The sequence below is a fragment of the Labeo rohita genome, chromosome 15 (genome assembly GCF_022985175.1).
Source record: "Labeo rohita strain BAU-BD-2019 chromosome 15, IGBB_LRoh.1.0, whole genome shotgun sequence".
Taxonomy (NCBI): Eukaryota; Metazoa; Chordata; class Actinopteri; order Cypriniformes; family Cyprinidae; genus Labeo; species Labeo rohita.
The window spans coordinates 8,257,350-8,285,290 of record NC_066883.1 but is presented as its reverse complement, the minus strand read 5'-3'; the positions used below and the strand labels follow the sequence as shown (position 1 = coordinate 8,285,290).

General features: G+C 35.1%; 1 protein-coding gene across 4 annotated transcripts; it reads left to right on the top strand.

Moving 5' to 3' along the window:
• Nucleotides 1-27,882, top strand: rffl (ring finger and FYVE-like domain containing E3 ubiquitin protein ligase). 4 transcript variants are annotated; one of them, XM_051130269.1, is made up of 8 exons: nt 1-240; nt 871-950; nt 9,787-9,972; nt 18,493-18,867; nt 19,315-19,380; nt 22,666-22,876; nt 23,138-23,161; nt 26,117-27,882. In XM_051130269.1, exons 3-8 carry the CDS (start codon nt 9,796-9,798, stop codon nt 26,296-26,298), a joined length of 1,035 nt encoding a protein of 344 aa, XP_050986226.1. In that variant the 5' UTR covers nt 1-240; nt 871-950; nt 9,787-9,795; the 3' UTR covers nt 26,299-27,882. The 4 variants fall into 4 exon arrangements, with proteins under 4 accessions (XP_050986226.1, XP_050986225.1, XP_050986227.1 ...); XM_051130268.1 differs by having other exon boundaries at nt 9,784-9,972; XM_051130270.1 differs by lacking the exon at nt 871-950 and having other exon boundaries at nt 9,784-9,972.
• Nucleotides 27,883-27,941: the final 59 nt, after the last annotated feature.

Genomic DNA, 27,941 nt, shown 5'->3' with positions numbered 1-27,941 from the left:
GCTCGCGCTCGTGTTAACGACTCTACCTCACAAACCGGAGCTCCGCTGACTAACTTCTCGTAATTCGAAACATCAAAACTGTGTGAGATCGACTAAGTTCAACCACAAGGTTAAAAGCGGATGATTTGTTGAACGTCTTTTCCTAATGTCTGTATTTGTTCGGTGAGGATTAATGATCAGTTCATAGTTTTGGACATATGCGGCTGCGGTTTGCGAGCGCTTCTCTTCGTTTCATTCGAGGTAAGTTAAGTTTAATACAGTCCTCGGGACTGAATAAAGACATGAAACGAACTGTGCTATCTTTTACATTCACTCAGATGAATATAGCTCTTCAGTGTTTTAAACGTTTTAGTGTTTTAGTGTCAAGTTCCAGCAAGTTTCGCCAGGAACTTGGTTTCTGCATTAGTAACTTGTGAAAACTATGAAACTCCAAAGTGCGATGATATACTAATACTCTGTAATATGCTGATACTTTATGATGACTAGACTGTAAACAGTGTGTTTAGAATCTTGATACTACATTTTATGATCACACAATTCTGATACAATGCTTAAAGTCTATATAAACTATATAAATCTTAATTCTGTAATTACTGTTAAGTGTTTATATCATCATATTACTTTTCTGCTACACGACTGGTCTACATGAACAATACTTTTCCTGTTGTATAGAGGAAGTTTTAAAAGAATGATCTGACACACGGATGTTTGAGGTTGCCAGGTCATTGTGTGAGCTTTGAGTTGCGAAGTTGAGTTGCACAAAGAGGAAGATAGGATCAGAGTCATGTCCTTCATGTGCTTTTTTATGGCAAATGCAGTAAATGTTACTCAAAAATGTCCTAATTTGCTTTGTTTGGCCTCTCTTTATAGATGTCAATGGCTTGAATATTATATCCTAAGCTGTCTGTCTCTGAACCTCACAGTTTACAAGTCACTGACTCATTTCCAAGGTGAGAACGCAGATTAAACCTAACTGACACTCTTTTATCCTAAAAGTCAAATTAAAATGCTATTCATACATTACATTATCTGAATACACCTATTTGAAAAGATATTTAGGTATTTTTCCAAGAGCCTCAAGTAAAATATATGTGGGTGGTAATAATGACTGAGAAACGCTTAACTAAAAGAATGAAATTCTTGAAAAGAAAACCTAGTTTGGCATAATATTTTATGATTTCTTAAACAAAACAAAAGTAACATACTGCTTCACTGCGTTGTAATATTTTAAATTTTTGTTCCTGTCAAATCAAGTCATTTGAGCTTTTTATAACATGACAAGATTACAAGTTGTAAAACGTCATCATATAGTTTGACTCTTTAAAAAACAATGATGTTTAAAAATTAACAATTTATGATATTTGTAAAGATGATACTTAAAAGGGGAAAATGATGAGACTTCGTTAATTTAAACATTTAATATTCTAGCATAATATTTTATGATTTCTTAAAAAAAAACACTGAACATACTGTTTCACTGCCTAATAATATTTTAGATTTTTTTTCCCTTTTGTCTGCCTATTCAAGTCATGTGGTGCAACTAACATGCAGAAAAAAAACGAACACGCAACTTTAATAGATCAGATAATTTGACCTTATTTGCCATTATATGACACTGCAAGGTTAGTTCAAGTTGTAAAATATCATATCAAATAGTTTGACTTCTTAAAAATCAGTGATATTAATGAATTAATAATTCATGATATTTGTAAAAGTGCTATTTAAATCTGAAAATAATAAGATATGTTTACTTACATGTATTAAAGGTATAAATAAAATGTGTGTGTGTGTGTGTGTGTATATATATATATATATATATATATATATATATATATGTGTGTGTGTGTGTGTGTGCGTGTATATGTATGTTACATCATTTAACTTGATGGTTACACCACATTACATTTTAGTCATTAAATTGAAACTTTATTTTTTCTTTTAAAAAAACATTTAAACCCAACATAAAAATAATACATTCTAATAACTTGGCACATGTGTTCTAAACCAGAATTTTAAATGATTTTTCTCTTTTTTTTTTTTTTCTTTTTTTTTTTTTTTTTGTGCCATTCATAATTTGAGAACTGTGATGTTATGTTGATGATGTCATTATGTCTTGTTGTCAGTGAGATCTGTTTTAATGTGACCCCCCCTTTTTTTGTCTTTCTTCTGTTCTTCTGCTGCTTTGCAAGCACTGGTGTTTCCCTCAGAAAATGCAAATCCAGTTTGTTGTACTTTCTGTACCAGTGTTACACAGTGCCGCTGTTAAGTCTTGGGTTATTTACAGGTTGGTTACTTATGGGGCGTCTCTCTTGTGTGCTGAACTCGTAATGGCTGTTAAACTCTTGTGCAAATAAAGAACTAAACCCAGATTCAACATTCTAGCAAACTATATTTAAGCGTTCTATTTAAAGACAAACAAAAATAATACATTAACACAATTCCCACTGGACTCATTATAGCAAGTGTGTGTCAGAGGGAGTGTGGAACACGCACACCAGTTTGCATAGACCTGCAATTATTTTACCTTTAAAGCAGTTCAGATTATTCATATCCTTTCCACATATCAAATTGTTTCCCTGTAGCCGTCAAGGCTAATGGATCATTTTTAACTCCACTCTGACCTTAATCATATGACCTGTCAGCAGTCAGTCCAGGCATTACGAGTGTCCTCCTGCTGTTGAGAGCTCTGTCTCAGTGTGTGTTGTGTTGTCTAGTCACAGTGCAGCTATTGTTGGTCTGTTTCTAGGGAGCGTTTGGGTGTACTGACACTGCGGGCCGGAGGGTTAAAGGGGGGCTGGGATATTTTATGACAGCCCAGCGGTAACAATGTTCAGTCAGCTGGTCAGTGAGGACTGTGAGAACATTTGTTGTTTTGAACTTTGCACGTGCTGCCATGTTTGCTGACGCCAAGTAATGTGAATAGGATGGTTTTTGGTTGTTGGGATTTTTTTTTTTTTTTTTTTTTTTTTTTTTTTTTTTTTCAACGTGAATACAAGTTTTGGTTTCTTGTTTAAAAATGTAAGAAATCCCTTTGGTGGTTAGAGCCAGTGACAGACTTAAAAGATGTGAAATATTTAGTTAATTAGGGCTGAGCTGACACTATCGATTTTTATCAGTATTCATTTTGATGAGGCAGTATCAATTCTTTAATCCCAAGAATCATTCTCATAGTCTGCTGTTTTAAACTAATGTGTTAACAACTTCATTAAACATTATTTTTAGCACATCTGCCATCCAATAATCACAATAAACGTTGTGCTTTGTTACTTTTGAAATAAAGCCTGAGCTCTGTTAACCGCTTATTAGTCAACACACAGATTGGGAAACATATATTCACTATTAACAAAGTGTTTTCCCTCAAACTCCTAATTTCCTGCTTATTGATAGTAAGTAAGGTAGTTATAGTAGTTATGTTTGGGTATTGGATAGGGTTAAGGGATCCAAAATTGTCATGCAGAACAAGATATTAATATGTGTTTATAAATACTAATAAACAGCTAGTATGCTAGTAATATAATTGCTAATAAGCAAGAAGTTAATAGTGAATAGTTCCCATTTTAATAAACATATCTAATATATTACATTTTTATTAAATTGTTAACTTGTCAGTGATGTCTCATTTATTGTATGTTTGACTAAATCTGTCATGAAAACAAGTTAAGACAGCTACCGCTTATATTTCTACAATGGTTTGAAATATATCACTGACACCACATAATCACGTAAATGTCAGAATCACATAAATATAATCATTAATATCATATCATTAACAAGTTGATGTAAAATCTGCCTTATTTGCAATTTCAATTTCTGTATACTCAGTTTTACTCAGTGAAAAAGTCAGTCTTTATGTTAATGAATTGATTTTGTTCATTTTGTTCATTTTAACCTTTACAATTTTAGTAATGTGCCAGCTGGCAGGAATATCTAAGTAAATAAAATCAAGAGCTTGAAAACTGAAATTGAAACGGATTCATTAATAATGAAGAAAAAAGGCTCATTAAAAGAATTAAATTCTTGAAAAGAAAACCTTGTTAGACATAATATTTTATGGTGTCTTAAAACAGAAGAATTAAATAAAAAAAATTAACATACTGCTTCACTACCTAATAATATTGTAGATTTTTCTGTCTGCCAAATCAAGTCATGCGGTGCAACTAACATGCAGAAAAAAATGAAATATCATATTTCTTAAGTTTTAAAATATCATAGAGTTTTTTATAACATGGCAAGATTGGCACAGGTTGTAAAATGTTATATACAATACTTTGACTCCTTTAAAAACAATGATATTTAAGAATGAATAATTCATGATATTTGTAAAGGTGGTACTTAAGAAGTAAAAATGATGAGACTGCGTTCATTTTAACCTCTTAAATTCTAGTAATGTGCCAACTGACAGGGATATCCAGTTAAATAAATGCAAGTGCTTGATAACTGAAACTGAACCTTAAATCGTATAGTATAACCAACCTGAGCCCATCTAATTCAATTATTTATTTTAAAATAATAATTATTATTTACCACAGCCTTTGTCCGCCAAATGAAAATCAGTAAGTCACTGTGGTGTAACCAACATGCAGTAGTTTGTTGTTGTGACAAGTAACTCATGAACCCCTCATATCCTGGTATGTTAGACTCCCATGTGTGATCAGTAAGTCTCTCAAGATGTGCTTGCGTGTTTTTGAGGTTCAAGCTAAATGGTGTTGCGTTTTACTTGTTGGTTGGACCGTTTTACCAGAGTTTTCTTGACATTGTGGAGATTCTGTTAGCATCCTCAGGCTGATCAGAACGCTTTTGGATTTAGCTCTAGGGGAGTTTTTTTTCTTTTTTCCAGGGTTTGTCAGAGTAACAGGATCCTACTGTTAGCTAGTCCCTTTCTTTGGGCTTTGTTGCTTTTTGAGGCAGAAATCAACCTTGATTGCTTGTTCCTTCTGTGCCAGGAGAATCTCAATGGGTTGCCATCGCACTGACTGTGTGTAGCGGCACTGGTTAGCACAGTAGGCCGTGAATAGTGCACCACAGGGGAGTCCAGCCAGTCCTGCCGGGATACTTGATGTCCTTGTTATTTGACATCTCAGTTGGCTTTACTTTGTAGTCTCTTCTGATACTTGACATTTTTAAGGTTTGCGTATGGACAATGTCATGCTGTACATAGGAACAGTGTGGTCTTGGAAGTGTTGTTTGTCATATTTACAACCTACAACTTTAATAGTAAAACAGAACAACAAATGGCTGGATTGTGTATATATATTTATTGGATCGTGAACAATGGACATATAATTCACAATCTGTTGTTTAGAACTGTTTCTGTTGTAAATCATCAGCAACTTTTCCACGGGATTTTTTTGACTTAACCAAAGTGCATTGCAGCGTGTGTCCCAAAAGTAATATTCTTTTCAAGTCTCTCTTTATTTGCCTCTGTTGCCAAAACTAGAAAAGGCTGGAGTAAATGGAAGTGATGGCAATGACTTGTTTTTTTTTTTTTTTTTTTTTTTTTTTTTTTTTTGTTGTTGTTGTTGTTGTTGTTGTTGTTCATCAGACACCAATTTGCATCAGCACTGTTCACACTAGGGATGTCACAATGCTCAATATAATATTGAACTGTTCAGTACGACCTCCACGGTTCAATACGCGCTTTTGAATTGCGATTTTTTTTTTTTTTTTTTTTTTTTTTTTGGTTTTGCATTTAAATAACTTCCTTGTTTTGTTTCTCTCGGAATTTGCTGTGTGTGTGCCCGCGATTTCACGTGCTGAAATGAGGAAACGCTTCCCCGCTTATATCTGAAAAAGCAACACACGCAGAGCATCTTCAGTTCTAATGACATACAATGATAAGCCTTTCTAAACCTGTTGTCCAACAAAAGAGTTATAAAAACAAAAGTTTTTATACATTATGACTTGTAATTCACAACATCAGTTCAGTGTTTGAAATAACTTCCTTATGTGATCTGATGTGGATTCTTATCACAGAATGAGGCAGACAATAAATTCTATATTCATATTCTATGTATGTCGATTAGCAATGGCTTATGAATACCCGAGATGGCTTGAAGAACACAGATAAACCATGTATTATTGCAGACGAGTGTTTATTGTCCTTACATTTCATCATTCAAAACGTTTAACGTTATATCTTGTTTTTAATCAGTTACAGCAATTGCGATGCGTTTATCCATATTAGAGAAGCTGGAACGGAATGTCATCAGCGCTACTTCTTTGAAGCATATGTGGGTTTTTTGCACGAGGGTGCCCTCTGGTATCCAGTATGAATGAAACCCATTCTATTTTGCGTTAAAATCGAAAAAATAATACCTCTCAAAAGAAAAATTAAGCAGACATATACTAAACCACGCTTTTCCCAGTGTACAGAGGTTTACGTGAGTATTTTGTTAATTTTGTTGCCAAAAAAACACACTAAAGCGGCAAGATATCAGAACCGAACCGAAAACCGTGGTTAAAAACCGAGGTACGTAGGCTGTATTATCATGGTATTGAACTGCATTACACAAACAGATTTAAAAACAATTTTAATAACTTTTTTCAAATAACGAAAAGAACCGGAACATTCAAATACAGTCAGAAAAAACACTATAAACATGTAAAAATAAACAAATGTTTCAACATATTTAAGTGCAGAACACCACAACTACAAAGAATCAGCATGTTTTAGTCTAGATTAAAATGTAAAAATGTGTGTAAACAAATATCTGTGACCCTGCACTGTAAAAAACAATTTGTTGAGTCAACTTAAATTAATTTGTAACCTGGCTGCCTTAAAATTTTAAGTTCAGTCAACTCAAAAAAAAAGTTTAGTCAAGTTGAAATGTTAAATTATACGAAGTTGTAACTTAGATATAAACTTAGATATTTGATTTGAATCAACTTAAAATTTTAAGGCAGCTGGGTTACTTACCCATCTGTTAAGTTTAGCAAACACAAATATCTAAGTTGTTACTTAGTACAACTTAACATTTTAAGTTGACTAAACTTATTTTAGTTGACTGGACTTAATTTTAAGGCAGCAGGGTAACAAATTATTTTAAGCTGACTCAACAAATTGTGTTTTTTATTTTTTACAGTGTGGTAGGGATGCGGCGATTAACCGGTTTCACGATTAACCACGCTTTAAAATGTCATGGTTAATTCATTGTAAAGGCTCTCTGACACCGAGTGTTTCTGTTGCATGGAACGGAACTGTTGCAACTTGTGCAAAACGAAAACAAAGTTACACTAGCCGTGCGCCAATGCTGTGCTTATCAGAGACAGGGAGGCTATACACACACTAGATTAACTATGACAGAAGAGCCAAACAGTGAAGCTTAAGTTCCACTAGAGAAATGTCTGAAGTAGATAGTGTGGGAGCATTTTGGGTACACCAAGAATGACTAGGGTATCATTTAAATATTGCCGTAAAACTGCTGCTAAAGAACGAATACACGGCTTTAAATGATTTTAATGCACAACGTGAAGGCAAAACTGATGCAAAACTATGACTCGTTAGCTCAGCATTCTGCCCCCTTCAGATCAGACAGAGATGGAATAGTGCGGTAAGATCACATTTAGTTGAATTAATTAATTATAACATTTAGCTACTTGAATTAGTTATTAAATCGAGAGAGAGAGAGGTCCGTGTATGAACCTGCGTCTGTGCGTCTCTTTAAACCTGTGATTTGTTAGTTAAACAGCCGTTTTACACCCTCGTTGCTGATGAATATAATGTAGCGATCCAGTATCAAAGCTAGTATAAGTCGCGGGACAGCGTTCACAACAAGTTTGTGTCCTTCTGAATGTTTGTATGTGTGTGCAGCGTGATCTCCGGTCTCACAAACCCAAATAATAGACATGATTTTCTCAGGCCACATGTAAAATCATATGAATTATTATAAAAATTATTAAAATTAATACGTATGGATGACAGCTGATTACAATAATACTTCAGTTTATCCCCCTCATGATGGACTTTTGATTGTCTTTTATTATTATTTTGTGCCGTTTTATTGGTTACGGTGCTATTTCTGTTTCAAAAGGCAGCAATAAAGTGTCCATGTGATTTTATACATTAATAATTTTTTTTAAGTAAATAAATGCATAACAGTCATCATAATCGTGGAACCGTGATTATTCCTCAGACAATAATCGTACCAACAAAATCTATAATTTTTGCATACCTAGACCCTGAACCACAAAACCATTAGTAAGGGTCTTTTTTTATTATTATTATTATTATTATTATTATTATTTTAAATTGAGATTTATACATGATCTGAAAGTTGAATAAATAAGCTTTCATTAATGTATGGTTTGATAGGACATTTGCCCGAGATACAACTGTTTGAAAATCTGGAATTTGAGGGTGTAAAAAAATAAAATAAAATAAAATAAAATAAAATAAAAAACAGAGAGAAAATCGCCTTTAAAGTTGTCCAAATGAAGTTCTTAGCAATGCATATTACTAAACAAAGATTAAGTTTTGATATATTTACAGTAGGAAATTGACAAAATACCTTCATGGAATATGATCTTTACTGGATATCCTAATGATTTTTGGCATTAAAAAATTGATAATTTTGACCCATGCAATGTATTTTTGGCTATTGCTACAAATATACTTGTGCTACTTAAGACTGGTTTTGTGGTCCAGGGTCATATTTAATATTAAATGTTAAGACGTTAAGTATTAGGTGTTGTTTGATAATTACCACAGAGAATAAAGAACATGTAATACTGTTCTTCATGAAAGATGTGTGTCAGAAACAGAAAATTGTGCAGCACTAGTTTTTCATCCACTTGTTGTTGGGGGGTGGGGGGGGATAAAAAATATATCTAGAATTATTTACATTATGATGAGGTGCCTATGATAACAATAACGTCCATGTTTATTATTATAGTATATTGTATTACCAACAACAAGCACAGAGACTTTTTTTTTTTTTAAACTTTTTAATGACTAAAGACTTAAATATGATGTATGTTTAGAGCAGAAAGAGTTTAAAAAAACTGCTAAACACCAAAAATCATTTCCTAGGTTGAGCAGTTTTTTTAAAGATTATAAAGACAAATGTGTTTCTTATGAAGAATGTCCTTTAATTAAACAATGCACAAAAAGTAAAAGGTGTCAATTTTGCTTTAATGTTGACAATAACTACATTGTATCATGTGAATGCTAGTCATACAGGTTTTTAATTTCAATACTTGCATGTGACATTTAGTCAACCGTTTTATACCAGCATGTTTTACTGGAGTAGTATTACTCCAGGTATCAAGGTAATATCCTTTGGACAGTGTAGTGTGGAGGGAGTTACCCACGTCTGGTTGTTTTTACTATCTTGAATGATTCATCTTATCAGCTCATTCAAACACTGTGCCCAAACCATGAGAGGTGTAACCATGGTAGTGCTACTGGATCAGCCAGCCTTTATTTGGCTGTGAGTGAGATAGGGAGTGAGCGTGTGTGTGTGTGAGAAGGAGAAGGATACAGTGTCATCCTAGTAGGAGTATTGCACAGCTCCTGTGGTTTATACAGCACACAGCCTTTGAATAAATGATGGAAGTCCTACTTCTTCCGCCAAATGACTCCAGCTGAGAGCTTACCGGCCACCCTGACTGACGCTGGAAGAACTTTTTCATGCTGCTAATTCACTTCCAAGGGTATTGAATAGAGCAGACCAATCACTTTTAAGAAAGTACTTTCTTTGTCTTCTAAGACTAAGGTGGTTTGATTGTATTTTGTATTGGTGCGATGACTTGTAATCTAAGAGTCTCTTTCTGTAACTCTGGCAGTAGGTGTGGAGCATGTGGGCCAGCTGCTGTGGCTGGCTCTGTCTGGATGATTCCACCGTGGAGGACACCAGAAGTAGCACACGTCATCAGGCCTTCACCAACTCGGGCTTCAGCAGTTACCCATCTCCCACTGCTCCAGAACACACGTGCAAGGCCTGTGGAGGTCGCTTCGACAGCCTAGCCAGAAAGGTAATCATTTTTCATGCTAGCGTTAGCATAAAATTATTACGGCAAGTTCTTCCGAATGGCAAGTTTGGAGTTGTTGTAGTACATGTCTAACACAGTCAAGGAAATGTAAAATTTTAGACCTGGAAAAGTCATGGATATTTGTGTAATGAACTATAGTATGTTTTTCTTGTTATGCTTTGTTCTGAAATATATCAGTGCACTTATTGCTCGTATGTAGTAAAACTTGTGTCGAGTAAAAATTCACTCTTTTCAATCAATTCATCAATGTATTGGATGAACTTGTTGACAAATCTGAACAAATGATTCATTAAGAGAATCAGTCTGAATTTTAATTATTTGTTTATTTATTTTTTTTGACAAACCTTATTCAGTCACACATGACTTTCAAGGCCATGGAAATTGATTTGACTAACACAGTCTTCAAGGGGATACTTCACCCTAAAATGGAGTTTATAAAACATACCTGTTCTTGTTTACGATTAGCTAAGCCACATTCAAGGTAAAATACTGAATAAATTAGGGATGTGCGACTAGTCGGCGAAACGGAACTGCAGATGCTAGTTGACATTGGGAATACTAGTCAATTAGTCGAAATGTATTCACTTTAATTTTAGATTTTAAAAATAATACATTATTTTGTGGATATCTGTGGGGCCCCTATGAAAACGGTTGTATTCCCTCCCAAATTGCATTTTTTTTTTTTTTTTTTTTTTTTTTTTTTTTTTTTTTTTTGTTTTTTTGTTTTGTTTTCATTTTAATATTGTCTAGAATCTGTTATAATGGTTAAATTAAAAAAAAATATTAATCAAAAAGAATGTCTAATTAATTGAAATCATGAAATGTACACAAGTTAACAGCAATATATTTAACAAAAATACATTTTTAAGACCCTATGAGATCCTATGACCCTAAGTTTTTTCCTCAAATTTTATTATTATTATTATTATTAATTAATTAATTAATTAATTTAGTTTTTTTTTTTTTTTAAAGATAAATACTGTGTGTATTTAATTTTTTCAGGTAAATAAATTCTGGTAAATATTCTTGTTTTAATAATAATTTTATTAGTAGTATTAATTAATCATTAGTAATTAAGTAATTAATCATTACATTAAGATATTTCTGTAAGTTTCTTTACTTCAACCAAGCTTTAGCTTTAAGTTTCTGTTTGTATATGATATGATGGTAGTTTTTCTCACAAGAAAGGGTAAAATGCTCATGAAGTGATTCTCATAGCAGTTTTAGATATTATGTTCATGTGTTCGTTTACTTATAGATTGAGGGAGCAGAGGCTGAAAATGCTGGGAGGCGTCACACATGCTTCAGTATGTGTGTAGTAATTGAAGCCGTGTATGTGCGCCATTTATTCACAAAGAGACACAGAACAGGCAGGAATTATATTCAAATAGTATTTTTCAGTATTCACAGACACTTGTTAAGTGTACTGACCTAGTTTTTTTTTATTCATCCGAATTTCAGCGAATTCCATGACATTCCGCACTATACAGTAAATTCCGTTTTTATGACTGGATTCCGTGATTCCCTCTGCGTTTTCTGCATCGTGGAAATCACAGGGCCCTATTATTGGAGCGAAAGCAAAATAATTTAATTCAGCTCAGACCTAGCGAGCATGTGTTTTCTTTGTGTCACTCGCTGCAGGCTTAGTGCCACCTATTGACAAAGAGTAAATTAGCATTTTCATTCATCCCGTCTGCTGCTTTTGTTGCCATCAGTAAATTTTAACCGTTTGATAATAAGCAGGGCTCGAAATTGTGACCGTTTTAGTCGCATATGCTCCCGGAATTTTATCTGCGCGACCTCAAAATATATTTGGGAGCATTTGTGCGAGTGCTAGTAATTGTTGTGTTGCGACTTGTTTTCATTTCTTTACAAAACTTTCGGTAAGCACTGCACAGTATATGACTGCTGTGAGCTGATACAGTGAGCCGTTCTATTCAGCATTAGCTTACATAACCAATTAAACCTCATCTTTACATTCTTAGCTTTAATGCAGATTTTAGATATTAGTTGTCAATCACTCACATTGTGCTCCGTTGGAGCTCGGAACCGGACGGTTTTTGCTCCAAACGTTTTCTTTCAACCAATCTCTATTCCGGATTTGCACTGCATTGTAATTAGTGGTATGCGATATGAACATTTTTGATTCTTGACAATTAAAATATCCCTTCGTTCTGCTATTATTGAAGAAATAAAGTAGGCCTAACGTGATACAGTGCACATTCTATCAGTTGCAGTTCTGGCGCCTCCGTCTCACGTGACATACATTCACTGTTTTATGTAGCATAATTTCACAAAGCTAAAGTCTGTCAGACCATTCTGTTTTTGCTTCAGATATTGAAATCATAATCTAATTTAAATCAGAAACGGCTCATGCATGCAGCATCTTTGTGTGGATTAAGTTTACAAATGCAGTGGTTGCCTCTAATTTAAATGGCTACATAGAGTTTGACTTGTAATAGAGAAAATAAACATCTTGTTCATGTACTCATATTTTCATTCTTTCTTGTCCCTTTCTTAAGGCAATAAATAATTATTAAAATAGCCCATTTGTTTGTAAAGCATCGGCAATCAGAATCGGCAATGAAGAATCAAGATCAGTGCATTACTAAAAAGAAGTGTGTGGTAAAGAATTCAGGTGAAGCTATTAATCATCAAGATGTTGCTGGCCGTTCCTCTCAATTGGCAGTTGGGGTGCTCCTTAATATTCATTGGGTGCTCCAAAATTTATATGGTGCTCCTAACTTTTTGAATTTGGGAGCACCAGTGCTACCAAGGTGAAAAGTTAATTTCGAGCCCTGATAAGCTATCGGGAATGATGTGACTGTTTGATTAATAGTCTATGTGTTTCAAATGGATTGCATATACAGTAAATCATTGAAATTGGTCATAGCACACATCCCTAATGTGAATACTCTGTGGACTCATTACATCAGTATTACAGCATCACTACATCTGTGTGTTGCTGCAACCATTCAGTTAAACATTGCTGAAGATCTACACTACTTGGACGAATAATTATGTTTATTTAATGAAACCTTGTCATGTATATGTAGCAGCTGTTTTATAAAAGCATAAGCCCTATGAAAAACCTCTATGTGTCATGCCTAACAGCACCCCTTAATCTTTTACACTTTTCTGTGGAGCATTAAAGAAGATATTCACGATACACTAGTTTTTATCTTGAAAGATTTAAACCATTCTTTAAAGTATCTTTTTTAGGTCTCACAGAAGAAATAAAGTCATAAATGTCTAGAACAATAAGAAGGTATATAGTGTTGCATGATATACCGGTACTTAAAAAGTATCACAATAACCTGCTTGAAAACTGTACGATTCCGCATTTTGCTAGTACCGGTACTTTTAGAATGCTTTTTAATAAGAGCCGTATTTCTGCGTGTCTGTGTTAGTGAATGGCGCAGACGCTGTTTTGTTTACTACTCACAAATGCGCTGTGTTTTTAGCTCTGCTGCCTCAATATATGAGTACATGAACACATGAACATAATCTCTAGAACTGCTCTGAGAGTCACTTCGTGAGCATTTTACCGTTTCTTTTGCTGAAAACTATCGTCATATAATGACGACCCTAAAGGTCTTCACAGCAACCCGTCAAAATAAAAGTTTGGTTTAACTTGACAGTCAGTAATATATTAATATATTACTTAATGTAAAGATAGTAGTACTACTAATAATAAAAATATTATTAAAACAATGTTTAAAGAATATTTACCAGAAAAAAGTATTTGCCTGAATTTATTTACCAGGAAATTGTAAATACACAACACAGTATTTCTAAAAAAAAAAAAAAAAAAATAAATAAATAAATAAATAGCCTATAATAAATTAATTCTTTATCAAATCTAATTATCCTTTATATATTCATTAGACGTGCTTCATTAAAATGTAATGACACGATTAAAATAGAATCCAGAAAATTAATGGAAAACAGAGACTGACAAACAAAACTGAATTTAGGAAAAATAACAATGTATTTTATAGGGCCTTAAAAATGTCATTTTTGTTAAGCTGTTAAATTCTGTAAGTTTCATGATTTTAATTATTATTTTTTTTTTTTTATGTAACCGTTAAAATAGTCTAGAAAAATAAAAATGGAATTTAGGAAAAAATAAAATAGGTTTCATAGGACCCTCTTTATTTAATTAGTGTCTTTGTTATTGTAGTTGTCCTTTAGTTTGTTACTTGCATCTAGGTTCTTATTATTAATAATAAAGATAAAATGACAAAAAATGACGTCATGATATAAATTGTTGTTGTTAAATAAAATTACTATATCATGAAATAAGATTTGGCTTTATCCTTTAAACTAACTTACCAATATAGCAAAGATCTCTAATTACCTGTAGGCTCAGTAGCTGTTCACCATACTCCTGTGTAGTGGCACTTGCGTGTGATTATTATTAATATTTTTTATTTGTATTTTTTTTAAAGGGGGGGATGAAATGTTTTGTTTTAATAGATAAAATAACTATGATCTCCATTTGGATCATCTATAATTAAATTACTTTTCCTGTTGTTCTGTTTTTTTCAAAGTATCGGTTCAGTAGTAGTAGTAGTGTGATATTTTAGTCAGGTATCGTGTCGAAGTCAAAATTTTGGTATCGTGACAACACTAATATACTGACAGTGCTCATTTTCAGATTAACTTTTATCCTGTTAGCACACATAAATTCAGTTTTGTCAGGTTGTAATACAATTTGAAGTTGAACCCAACTGCAGCACACCAAAGCAGGTGAACATGTGAACAGGTCTTAAAACTATTCTAGATGTTCAAATGTGAAAGTTCACAGTTATTCAGGTCAGAATGTCCAGTTGAGTTTATTCTAGTTCTAACTGGCTGTGTTGTTGAAGATCACAAAGCTGTGCTCATTCTAGTAGTTTCAGTGCATGTTCAATGTTATTAAAGAACACAAACACTCTTAACCTACTGAGAACCTTATGCAGGTGAATTAGACTTTGCTAGACACACGTAAAATCTCCTACACCTTGAGAACTGCTTACTAAGGCAGCATTTTAAAGCACTATAAGGGCCTTTCTAACCTGAATAGACTTCAAAACACAAAACAGCCAGAGAGCACTCTAAAATTCATATATGTTTTTAATATTTTGGATAAAAGTATCTGCTCAATGTAAAATCATGCTGCTCTGTAAATTATAGGCAGTGAGTATATTGCACTTATTGGAGCTCTCTTGATGCTTTGCATTAATAACATCATCATGTCACTGACAGATGAAGGAAAAGACTTCAGTAACAGTTTATAGCCACCGTTATTAACACTATCAAGCTGCAGTTTATAGCTGCCATACATCCTCTGTTTCGCAAGTTAGTGACTGGAGTCATTGTGTGAGCGTCCTCATCCAAAGTGATTATCCTGCCCGGCTCATGAGGAGAATTATCCAGAATGCACTTTGTAAACTGTGGCTCAGATGACAGTCTGATGATGCATATCGATGTCACAGCCATTGTGCCACTTCAGCCGTTGTGCCACATCACGTTCATGGCATTCCTGCACACACCTTACATTAGAGTAGAGTAACTTTGGGATCTGGTTTCCTAAACCGATTTGTTGGTTTGGAAGTTTTTGATGTTTGAAAACATGAAGTGGGTAGGACATCTACATAGCACGTCCAGTATTGTTATCTTAATAGAGCTCAGTAGTAATAGCCCCGTGTTTTTCACCAGAAGCTTATTCATTGTCATTACTTGTTTCAAAGAAAGTTTCCAAGCCTTGAACCAAACTAACTAGTTTCATTATTAATCAGCATTACAACAACTGATTTGAAAACAAAGAAAATCAGTAAAATGAATGAACTACTTATCCCATGACGCATTATAACCCATTAACCAAACCAACCAGCTACAAGGAGAATCACAACATTACAAACTTGATTTATAGCAAGTTGGGCCAGAAGATGAAGGTTCAACACTAAGTTGTTAATGACTTTATTGAGGGAAAGAACTACAATCCATTAATCTTTGTGAACGACATAATCAAAATAAATTTAGAAACATAGAAATATATTTTAATTTAAATATACAAGAGTGCAGGAAGACATAATTTGCCATGCTTCATGGGAGTGGATGGATGCCAAAGTTTGTTTTTTGTTTTTTTTGTTTGTTTTTTTTTTTTTGTTTTTTTTTGTCATGGTTTGCTTGATTTGATTGTATGATTGTTCGATATTTCTTTGCAGAAGAAATGAGTGTAATCATGGGTTTATAAATACAAACATGGGTTAATCAAGGTTTATATGTAACAATTAATAATCAGTTCCCATATTGAGAAAATGAATGGCATTTTCTACTTCCTGTTGCTCTTTATCAGAGGAGTTCATTGTAGAATTGTAGGTCGTGAGGTGCTTCACCAGAAAATTATGATTAAAAGCGTTTCCTATGAATGAAGCTGGAATTCCATCTATGTAATGCTTCTACAGAAACATCTACCAGGCTTAGACGTCAGAAGATTTGTCACCAAACCAACATAAAAGAGCTAGTGGCAAAAACTAGGTCAACTGATGCTCAGCGGCATCACAACATTGGCTGACTTGTCATGGCCTTAAAGGGGTCATGGGATGCCCATTTTCTACAAGATGATATGATTCTATAGGGTCTACAAGAAAAGTCTATAACATACTTAATTTAATTACTTTTCTCTTTAAAAAAAAGTAAAGTAAGGGATTACTTTTATTTTTTCAGTAATTTAATTACAGTTACTTCTTACGTAATTGAACTTAATACTGCGTTCATTTGAGCACTCAGTCATGTGGCCAGAACACCACACATACTCGCTTATAGAAATCATACGGCTTTCTGTTATCGTACCACACACAGAACCAAATTGATTTCACATTTGCAGTTTCCAATAACTACGTTGCACAAATATATCTTCCAGATAAAATGATAAACACAATATAGCTTGATCTCAGCCAGATGATCAACACGTATCATTATATTGCCCTAATTTCTTAATGTTAAAGCAGTAAGGGATAAAATAACAGTATGACCCTCCGTAATGCAGCTCTGAAATTAATTGCATTGTGATACTAAAAAGTTTAATTGTAAATGGAACAAATGCACGGTTTCTTACCAAGAGTTGGTAAGAATCAAAGCGTGATCGTGTGCAGTTGTTGATGATCGTGAAAGCATGTAGTTGCTTTCTTATGCGCGCCATTTTACCGGAGTCAATTTTTAAAATCCATCACGTTTAGTAAGGAGGGGAGAGGATGGACGGCCTGCGAATGCCCCCCACCTTGGACTGACACCAAGGTGGGGGGCAAAGTAATTGGTTTAACTCATTTACATGGCAGAATTTTAATTTTGTAAAGGTTAAAGAAAGGTTTATCTCACCCCTCTCAAACCGAAGTTCATTCAGCTTGAGCATTTTTATTCCAGTTGTGTTTATATGGAGGATTTTCATTCGGACTGGACTTTAAAACCGATTACAGTGCTTCACGTAACCGCACCTACTGATTATTATAAGTTCTACATTATTTTGTCTTGCTAAGCCATTTGACTTGCAAATATTCAAAACGTACTCTCATTTCTTCTGGTGATGAAGCTGGATCACGAACAGTACCAATCCATACTTCAGGAACAACTTTTTAGCAAAATCTGCTTTATACTGACCCTCGTTTATAAAGCAGTCTGGTGACATGAGTCGTGTAAAAGCATTTATGAAGATCGGGGGTGTATTCACTTCAAAAACAAGTAATCCACTGCATCTTTGATGACTGCGATGTTCATTAATACATCTATCAACAACACCCCAATCACCTCAATCGCTTAGGAGACATTCTGCTCAAAAGTTGCGTTTTTTTAAAATGAAAACGCACTAGTGTAGCCTTGATCTGAGAAAGGGGTCATGATTTATAGGGATTAAAAAATAAAAAAAAAAACACTGGATGGATTTTTATCATTATAGAGGTAGATGTGTGTACACACTGCCAAGACACATTTCAGTTCAAACAACATGTAAAAGTGAATTTTGCATCCAGTGACCCCTTTGAAGTCTGCATGAACCAAAAGCCAAAAGTTGTGACCAAGTTTATTTTTTCATTGAATATTTAATAAGAATTTATGAGGGGTATTTATTTTATAGCACTGTGGATTTTAGGTAAGAGGAGGGAAATGAGAACGGGATATGAGCCAGCAGCTCTTGCGTGTCCTGAACATGTCTGCAGTCCATTGTGCACAGCTCTGACTGAATGGCAATGTGACTTCCAGAACACAACGCTTGAGTGCTGTTGTTTATATTTCTTAAAGGAACTTCTCAGACTCATTTGGCATTGGGCAGCACAGCTCATTGTTTATCAGACACAATGTCGTAAACAGATGATGATGCAATCGAGTGTAGCTTTTGATCCAGTTTTACACTGTGTAAATGTCCTTGTCAATTGCAAAATGCAGTGTTTGTAATGTTGTTACACACTCCGTGTTCCAGTCTTAACCTGGCTTTAAATCACACCCTACCATTTTTCATTGCAGCATGTGTGCATGGACTGCAGAAAAAGCTACTGCAGCCGCTGCTCCACTCAACAGGACCTCCAGCCGTGGCTGTGCCCCACCTGCCAGAGGTTCCGTGGCATCCTGTTTGAGCGAGCCGAACTAATGAAGCTCAAGGTGAAGGACCTGAGGGACTACCTCCACCTGCACGGGGTCCCTACGCAGATGTGCCGTGAGAAGGAGGAGCTGGTCGAGCTGGTTCTTGGCCAGCAGACTCCTACATCTCACATGCACATTCCTCAGTCCACGGTAACCACGCAGGAATCCCCTAACACTCCAGTCATAACAACGAGCCCGTCGGTGAACAATGGCACAACAGAACTGGGACCTCAGACTCAAACAACAGAAGATGCACAGGTAAAAAAAAAAATGGAAAAAAAAAATCTAAGTACCTGTCATATGTACACTGCTGGTCAGAAGTTTTGAAAAAACAGTGTTTATTTAAGAAAAAAATTTATATTGTGAAATATATTATTACAATTCAAAATAACTATAAATAATTACAAAATAATTCCTGTGATGCAAAGCTGAATTGTCAGCATCATTACTCCAGTCTTCAGTGTGACTTCAGAAATCATTCTGATATGTTGAAAATGGTTTTTGCTGCTCAATCTATTTTTGCTTTTTAATTCACTTCTCAGTTTGGTTTACACAGCACTGTAAAGCACAGCTTTAAAAGGACTCACATGACTCACATTTGACACAGAACACTACGGAGCGTGTAAAATATCTGTGGTAACTGAAAGTGAGCTAGATAGGGAGTGCAGCTGTTAAACTGTGTTGGCTGTGACCTTTGACCCTTAGAGCTTGGCTGAGGCGACAGCTGAAAGCGACATGGATGCTGAGCTGCAGGTGGAGCAGGAGTTGCAGGTACCTCCTGAAACTCCTCACCTCTCCTCTTCTTCTTGCTGCTGCGCTGTCTGGGGCGTTGATTGGGGTAGAGGACAGAACAGTGACCTTTCGCACTTCAGAAAGCCTGGGAATCTCTCCATCATTCTTTTGCAATGAAAAGATGATTTGTGCCGTTCTCAGTAGAGTCCATTTCAAGAATGTTTTCTGCTTCCATGTGGGTGCTGTGAGTGTGGGAAAAAGGCTGGGATGAATTACTGGTGCTCGGAAAGTCTGTTTTCAAGTCTCTTTTCACATCTTAAAGTGAGAGTTCACACATAAATGCAGATTCCAATAACGAAATGTATCTTGTTGCTGCTTTGTTTGTGACGTGGGCATTTAAATGTCGCACGTCTCACGTGGATGTTTGTAATATCAATAGCGCGAACAACGCGTGGGCATGATCTAATTAGAGATAATGAGCTTTGAGGGGGAAACAGGACATTGCGTTGGTGTCATATGGATTAATTTATTCATAAGGTTCTTCAGATTATTAAAAGGTAAGAAAGATGGTTCTTTAAAGAACCTTTGACTGAATGGTTCTTTGTGGAACCAAAAATGGCATCGCTTGGAGAATCCTTTAAAGCACCTTTATTTTTAAGAGTGTATGCAAGTGCTCCCGCCAGTGCCTTTGCTAACCCCAGGACGTTAAAAAGGAAAACACCAAAATCTATAATGAAACTAGAGCCAGACTGATACGGGTTTTTGGTGGCTGATGCCAATTCCAATATTAGGGAGTAAAACAAAGATATCGATATATTGGCCGAGATTCTTCATGTGTATATTATAGTATAGTACCAGTTAAAAGTTTGGACACATTTCTCATTCATGTGTCCAAACTTTTGACTGGTACTATATATACAGTATATAAATACAGTATATGGATAAACAGAATATACAGGTGCATTTCAAAAAATTAGAATATCGTAAAAAAATATATATTTTTTTCACTTTTTTTGTTTTGTTTGTAACTTACTTCAAAAACTAAAACTTTCGTATATTCTAGATTCATTACATGTAAAATAAAACATTTCAAAAGTTTTTTTTTTTTTTTAATTAAATGTCAAAAATCCAGTATCTCAAAATATTAGAATATTTCCTAAGATCAATTAAAAAAAAAAACAGATTTGCAAAACAGAAAAGTTCAAGTTCTTTAAAGTATGTTCATTTATGCACTCAATACTTGGTCGGCAGCACAAATGACAGCAAATTATTTGCTTCTAGCAAAAATTAATGTCACGTGTGGCATAAATTCCATTTTTAAGATTGGATTTTCTAAGTCCGTTTGCGTTTTCTGCATCACGGAAATCATAGGGCCCTACTAATGTAGCAAACGAGTATGATAAGCTCATTGTGAGAGTAAAAGACAGGGACATGTTTATTTACTTTACACTATTGCGTCTCACCAACTAGGTGACAACGCAGAATAAAATCACCATTGAACAGACTCAGGCCACCACTGCACTGCCAGCTATTGGACTGCAGCAAGATACTAACTTTTCAATCTGCTATGTTACTGACTGTACTGACAAACTATGCTGACTTAGGAAATGTGATGTGACCAATGTGATAAGCATGAATGACATGGCAGTTTTAAGGGGACTATGTTAAACTTGTATTGAAACATATGGGGTCATTGTTTATTAACTTTACAGTAAGTTATGTATTGCATGAACTAGTTAGCAACTTACGGTCAAGATAACGATTGACTCTGAGTCATCAACAAGTAGTTTCCATGTGGCCTGAACAAGAGACCTCCATACTGAAGTGAAAGGTTTGGCTGGTGTCACTACAGCGACCTGGGTCAACAGTAGCAAACAATGGACAAACTAATTCTGCTAGACAAAATAAGTAATTACACAATTTACAAGCATTTTATCTGCATTATATGTTCTGTAAAAATGTATCTGTGGCATATTCGTCGATGCAGATATATCTGCGACATATCGATAAAATCGGCCAGGCTGTAAATGAAATGTCATCAAATATGAGACAAATTCTCCTGTCCAGCAGCTCTACAGAAGACAATAGTTATTTACCAGTAGTGTCATTTCAGTGCTGATTCAGTTCAGCTTGATAACTATGTTAAGGTCATCGGTTGGGTAACAAAGTCGATTCAGCTATAAATCAGCTGTAAGTCAGTTCAAATTCTCATCTGATAGTGTTTAGTACCATCAAATCAATAATCTTCCTGAATATTAAATGTGTATTAAACCTTAATTAAAGCAAGTCAAGGTAATGATACACAGGGCAACTTTTTGAGCAGTGTTGCTGTCAACAGGCAACCAGGTGAGACACAGAGCCCACGACTGATCTTAAGTATCCAAAAAGAAATTTGTTTCCCATTCTTAATTAGGTGATAAAAATGGAGAAAAAAAAAAATAATAATAAAAACACCTTGAGAGAAACCAGCCTCAGTAGGGGGACCGGTTCTCCTCTGGTGTAGATGAACAAATACAGTGTGATTTATGCTTCTAGGCTGCATCACGAGTCATTTATTTGATTGATGTTCAAAATCAACAGTCCTGCATACGTCACGGAAGATTGAGTTACAACATTTTGATTAAACATTATGAAGAAATAAGATGACATGCGTTTGCTAAATAAATAGGGTGGATTTTCATTTCTTTGGTTGTGCATGTGGCGTGTTTGGGTTTGATGTCTCTCTGTTGTTCAGTGCTACATTGAGCAAGATAAGTGCAACATTGACTGTGTTGTGGAAGGCCAATGCTATGACACATGGTACCACTCCTTATCATAATAAAAAAGGCTGACGTTTAGAAGTAATCTAAACAAGACCTTTAAACCATGATGTTAATGAACACTCAGTGTGTTATCTATACACTAGTATTTGCCTATAATGTTTACATAATAACAGGATGTGAAGTCACACAATCTGTTCTCACACTGCCTTGCATTAATTAGTTAATCCTTTTGCATCTTTCTTGGCATGTCACATCTTTCTGTTCAGGGTGTCTGTTTGTACCAGCCGAACTTGCCGGATAAACTAATTTAGACCAGGTTTTTGCTCATTTCTGGATTGCGTTGTGGTTGGGGCTTTAGGTGACAAGCGTCAAACTTCTTTCTAAATCAGTAAAGTGAAAGTAAAATGACACACTTTCATTTTCTAGCATTTGCCCTTGATTTGGCAGATTATTGCTCAGTGAAGTGGAGTGATGTTTGCATGCATTTGGGATGCCAAGAGATCATTTACCTATCCGTCAGTTAACAGCCCTGGATAACCAGATGTTTGCATGTCTGTGTCAGTCTTCAGACTCGGAGGAAGTGCTGGCTCCTGGGCGACGGGCGTCTCTCTCAGACCTCGGATCAGTGGAGGACATTGAGGCTTTGAGTGTCCGGCAGTTAAAGGAGATCCTCGCCAGGAACTTCGTCGACTATAAGGGCTGCTGTGAGAAATGGGAGCTGATGGAGAGAGTCACGCGTCTCTACCACGACCAGAAGGACCTGCAGAACATGGGTAAAGAATTTGGTGTGATTTCCTGAATGAGGGCTCAGTGTGTTGTGTGTCAAGTGTTCACTTCAGCACTTTGACATTGATGTTTTATTTTTTTATAGTTGGTTTGTACTGTTTCAGTGTAACAGTGTAATAGGTTTCACATATTTTTAAAGGGCAATGGTATTTCAGGGCAAACATGACACATTTTTTAAAGGAAATTTAAAGGTTGAATGTATTATTCCTGCTGATTACATTAACATGGACTCTATTTCATTTTTACAGTATCTAACACCACAGAAGGAACAGGTGGGTTTATTTCATTAAATATCTTAAGTGTCCTTTTAATTTGTCAAGAGTTTTATGTCTATTTTACTGAAAAGCTATGCATAAAATAATCAACAATTCACATAATTCATAAGAATTGGAATTCATGAATATGTATGTGTTAAATTAACAGAAATTAATAGAAATGTGATTGGTTTTCATGTTGGTTTAAAAATGTTTTGGAAAACTTTAATACCATTTTCAACAACACTTTTAACCACATTTGACCTAAAAAGTTTGTGGTGTGACCATCAAGTAAAAAGTAATTTTTTTTTTACACCTTAAATACATGTGAGTGTACAATCTCAGTGTACAATGTCTGGCATGTTTTGTCCCCATATAATCTTTTAGGCGTTTTACCACATGACAATTTACAACTTATTAAAAAAGGTCAAATTATCTGATATTATAAGAGAGGGCACCCTTGTGTCATGGTCAGTTATTATTATTATTATTATTATTGTTATTATTATTATTATTATTATTATTATTATTATTATGTTTGTTTGTTTGTTTTAACCAGTACAAATTTCAGGGTTCGTACAAGGTGCTTGAAGTTCTTGAATTTGACTTTTTGACATTTAAAGGCCTGAGAAACCCTTCAAAATAGCAATATTTCTTAAGAGGTACTTGCAAAGTGCTTGCATTTTTGAGAGACAGTGGGTCTATGAAATAAGTGTGTAATTTTTTTGTTTTTTTTTTTTAAAAAGCACATATCTTTTCACATGGCTGAAGATGCAAAAAGAGGAACAGATGAGCCAAATCAATTAAGTGAACCATTGAAGCTGGAACCACTCTGATTGATTCAAACTTGTGACTTGAAGCGATTCACTAGCAAAGAACAGATCAAAAAATTTCGACAGCGCTTGTAATGATTTTTAAAACCATTTAAAAACCATTGCATTGCAACATGATTTACTGATTATTCAGATAGGGCCTTCAAATCATGTATCATGAATCATTTGATTTAGGTCAGGACTTCAGAGTGGGTTCTTGAATCATTCCGTGAATTGAATGTGAATTTTTTTTTCCTTAAACAGTAGAAAACATCAAACCGTAAGTGAGATCTCTGACTGAAGTCCTTAAAAATCAAAGAGTAGTGCTTGAAAAGTCCTTGAAAGTCCTGGAATTTTATTTTACAGTATCTGCATGAACCCTGGTTTTTGCAGATTGGCTGCACCACGTGACTTTAATGACTAACCCTAACCCTTTTTTTTTTTTTTTTTTTCTTTTTTTTTTTTAATAATAATAAAAGATTATGCCAAACTACTTTTTGTTCTTCATTATGACATTTTAACATGACCTTGACATTTTAACATGACCTGCCCAAAAAATATTTTGAAAAAATTAAACCGCTTTCAATGAAATGTTATAAACAGGGGTGCAGATACGTTTTTTTTGTTTGTTTGTTTTGTTTGTTTTTTCTTTTAACCTGGTTCTCATAAAAGCACCTTGAGATTTGGTTTTAATAATAGTGATAATAATATAATTGAACTTTATTATTTTTTTTTTTATATAAAATAATAAAGCAATAATTAGGTAATTAGGGGTGTAACGATACATGTATTCGTACCAAACCATCACGGTACGGGCATCTCGGGTTGGTGCATCCTTACAAGGAATACAGACAATTCACCCTCAATCCAGAAGGGGGCGCCCGCAGCAATGCAACTCTGTTTGATAACCACCAGCGGAAGAACAGCGAATGCCAGGAGTTGCACACTTGAAAACAAAGACCACTAGACAGTGACCATGTGCTGATTCTAAACGCGCCTCTCACTGACAAAGGAATGTAAAGTTACTTTGAAGCAGGGGTCACCAGATCTGGTCCTGGAGGGCCGGTGTCCTTGCAGAGTTTAGCTTCAACCCTAATCAAACACACCTGAACCAGCTAATCAAGGTCTTACTATAGGTATAGTTGAAACTTCCAGGCAGGTCTGCTGAGGAAAGTTGGAGGTAAAGTCTGCAGGACACCGGCCCTCCAGGAACAAGTTTCGTGACCCCTGCTTGTACCAACTGCACTGTCAAGTTAGCAATGCTAGAAGCCTGGAACTGATATGTTTTGTGTTTGTGTGTACCAACGCGGTTACTTCAACTTTTCTCATACCAGCAAAATCAACTTAAACTAAAAACTAATAGGTTGTCGCTTTTTGCCATTTGAGTTTCTTTTCTGTCATAAAACTGAACTGAAACTCAGCAAATATAAGCAACATTACGTGTCGCAGTTTTTTCCCTTGTCTATCAGTTAACTAAATTAAATATATTTTAGGTATTTATTCCTTGTATGTATGTATGTAATGCAAATTTTATATATAGCATTAATTTGATATAATATTTAGTATTTTCACATGTAGGTGCAAAAGATTGTGATTTTTACTACTGTCTGTTTAAAATAAATGAAAAGAAATCTAGCATTGTAGTTTTTTTTTTTTTTTTTTTTCCCTGTTGTACCGAAATCGTATAGAACCGAGGTACGTACTGAACCGTGATATCTATGTACCGTTACAACCCATGCTTTTATTTTGGCGGGTTGCGGGCAAGTAGGTACATCTGCTGCTTGGTTTAGTGCTGCCGATTGTACAGCGTCAATGAATGAAATGTCACATTTTTGCATTGTGCTTTGAAAATGGCAGTGAATAGCCTAGAATTATACTTTCATTTCTAATAGAAATATAAAATTATAAATACTTACACAGTATTACGGTTTGTCGATCTAAAATGGTAATTGTGCATTAACAGCTGTCAACCATGTCGGTACGCAAATTAGCGCTCTGAACTGATTTACACAGAGCATTTCTTATTTTGGTTGCATACCACTTATGTGCACTCCTGGTTATAAACCAGAATGTCATGATATTTACACATGCATACTTTAGTTTCTTGTCATACTGTTTGTTATTCTTTTAAGTTTGTGATTGTTTCTTGCTTTTTTCGCAGATGGTGGATCTGGGCCGGCCGTGGAGGAGAATCTGTGTAAGATCTGTATGGACTCACCCATTGACTGTGTTCTTTTGGAGTGCGGGCACATGGTCACGTGCACAAAGTGCGGCAAGCGCATGAACGAATGTCCTATCTGCCGGCAGTACGTGGTGCGGGCTGTGCACGTGTTCAGATCCTGAACGACGCGATCCATTCTCCATTCACAAAGCACCGGTATCTCACAGTCCTTCCCTCGAGCAACAGATACCGTAGAAAACTGTCAGGTGGCCTTTAATTCTTGCACAATTATCTTGCGGCACTTTATCAATAGCGAATAAGATGTGCAGGTCTCTAGCAATAACTGTACTGGATTCAGTTTAGTTTTCTTCAAGGAACTTCCAAGTGTGCCTTCTTGGTGTTTTAGAGAGGAAGCTTGATTTTTGATCATGGGATTATGTCACATGTTTGTTGACAGTGCAGATGACATAAATCCCCGTTTGCCCCTATTAGTAATCACTCGGAGGATCATATGAATGCAAACGGACATGATCTACCAAAAGTGCCTCGCAGTGCACTGCTGTGGTGGTTCTCACACGCCTGCTTGCTTTGTTCTTTTTATTATTTTAATAATCCTTTCTTTAGAAACCAAATACTGGATCTTGGGTTTAATCTACCACCATCATTCAGATTGACACTGTGAGATGTACTAAGAGGAATGAGACTTGTCACACAAGTCTTGTGAGATCTCAAGACAGTTGACTCATCTCTCATGAGCGAACGCAAATAGTCTAAATTGCTGGCAATTATATGCGAGACGGACACGGGTGTAGAAAACGGTCACATTTGATCAAACTGATTCTCATTACAGCCTTACCTTGATGAAGTCAGTCACCTTGATGAATCTCATGAAACCTGTGTCCCATTTAAATGCAGAAAAACCTAATTGAGCCACAAATTAACTTCATTTTCTTTATGCACAATGTTTATCCTTTTTGTTTGGTGTGAAAAATATGTAGCCCCACACATGACATACAGAGAAAAAAACATTGTGGCTAAATTTTTTTTTTTTTTTCCTTTGTTTTAGTCATTTGTCGCTATGTTGTAATAATTTGTTCCCACTTTTTAATAAATTGCAGCCATTGTAAATTTCGTTCCATCATGTTAGTAATTTGTGGTCACATCAGAGGTTGCACTAGACTTTGGCCTTCTCCATTATTTAAAAAATGCTGTCATAATCTGTTATTACCTGTCATTTTAATTTTCATGTTTTAATAAGACATCTAATAGCTTTTAATTGCATATAGGCTAGATTATGCATTTTTTAATTTATAAAAAGAACAGATACAAAATATGTGCATCACTTTGAATATCTCACAAAGCAGTTCAATCTTTTGATCTGTGCTGTTTTCAGTTAATGAACAGAACATTTTAGCACACCCTCCATCCAATAAATCACAATACGATTTGCTAGTTTTGATATTAAAGTCTTAGATTTCAAATTAATGTTCTTTTTATTGGGAAATACCATTTTTCCACTCTTTAATTTGGAGTTACCAATGTCGGGGGTAACGCATTTCAAGAAACGTGAGTTACATAATCACTTTTTATCAAGTAACTAGTAAGGTAATCCTATTTTAACGATCTAAGCGCATGGGCATTTCACTATTTGTATTTTTTTTTTAAACCTTTTAAAAACCATTGCGTTGCAACATGATTCACTGTTACAAAGCACTCCAATTGGATCTCGAATCGTGAATCATTTGATTCAGATCGGGCCTTTAAATCACGCATTGTGAATCATTTGATGTAGATCTTCAGAGCGGGGTCTTGAATCATTCCACAA

Excerpts from the sequence above, each read along its gene's own strand:
- rffl (XM_051130270.1), top strand. The coding sequence starts at position 9,796 with ATGTGGGCCAGCTGCTGTGGCTGGCTCTGTCTGGATGATTCCACCGTG. Across the intron at positions 18,868-19,314 it reads AAACAACAGAAGATGCACAG|AGCTTGGCTGAGGCGACAGC; the intron begins GTAAAAAAAAAA and ends TTTGACCCTTAG. Across the intron at positions 19,381-22,665 it reads AGGTGGAGCAGGAGTTGCAG|TCTTCAGACTCGGAGGAAGT; the intron begins GTACCTCCTGAA and ends TGTCTGTGTCAG.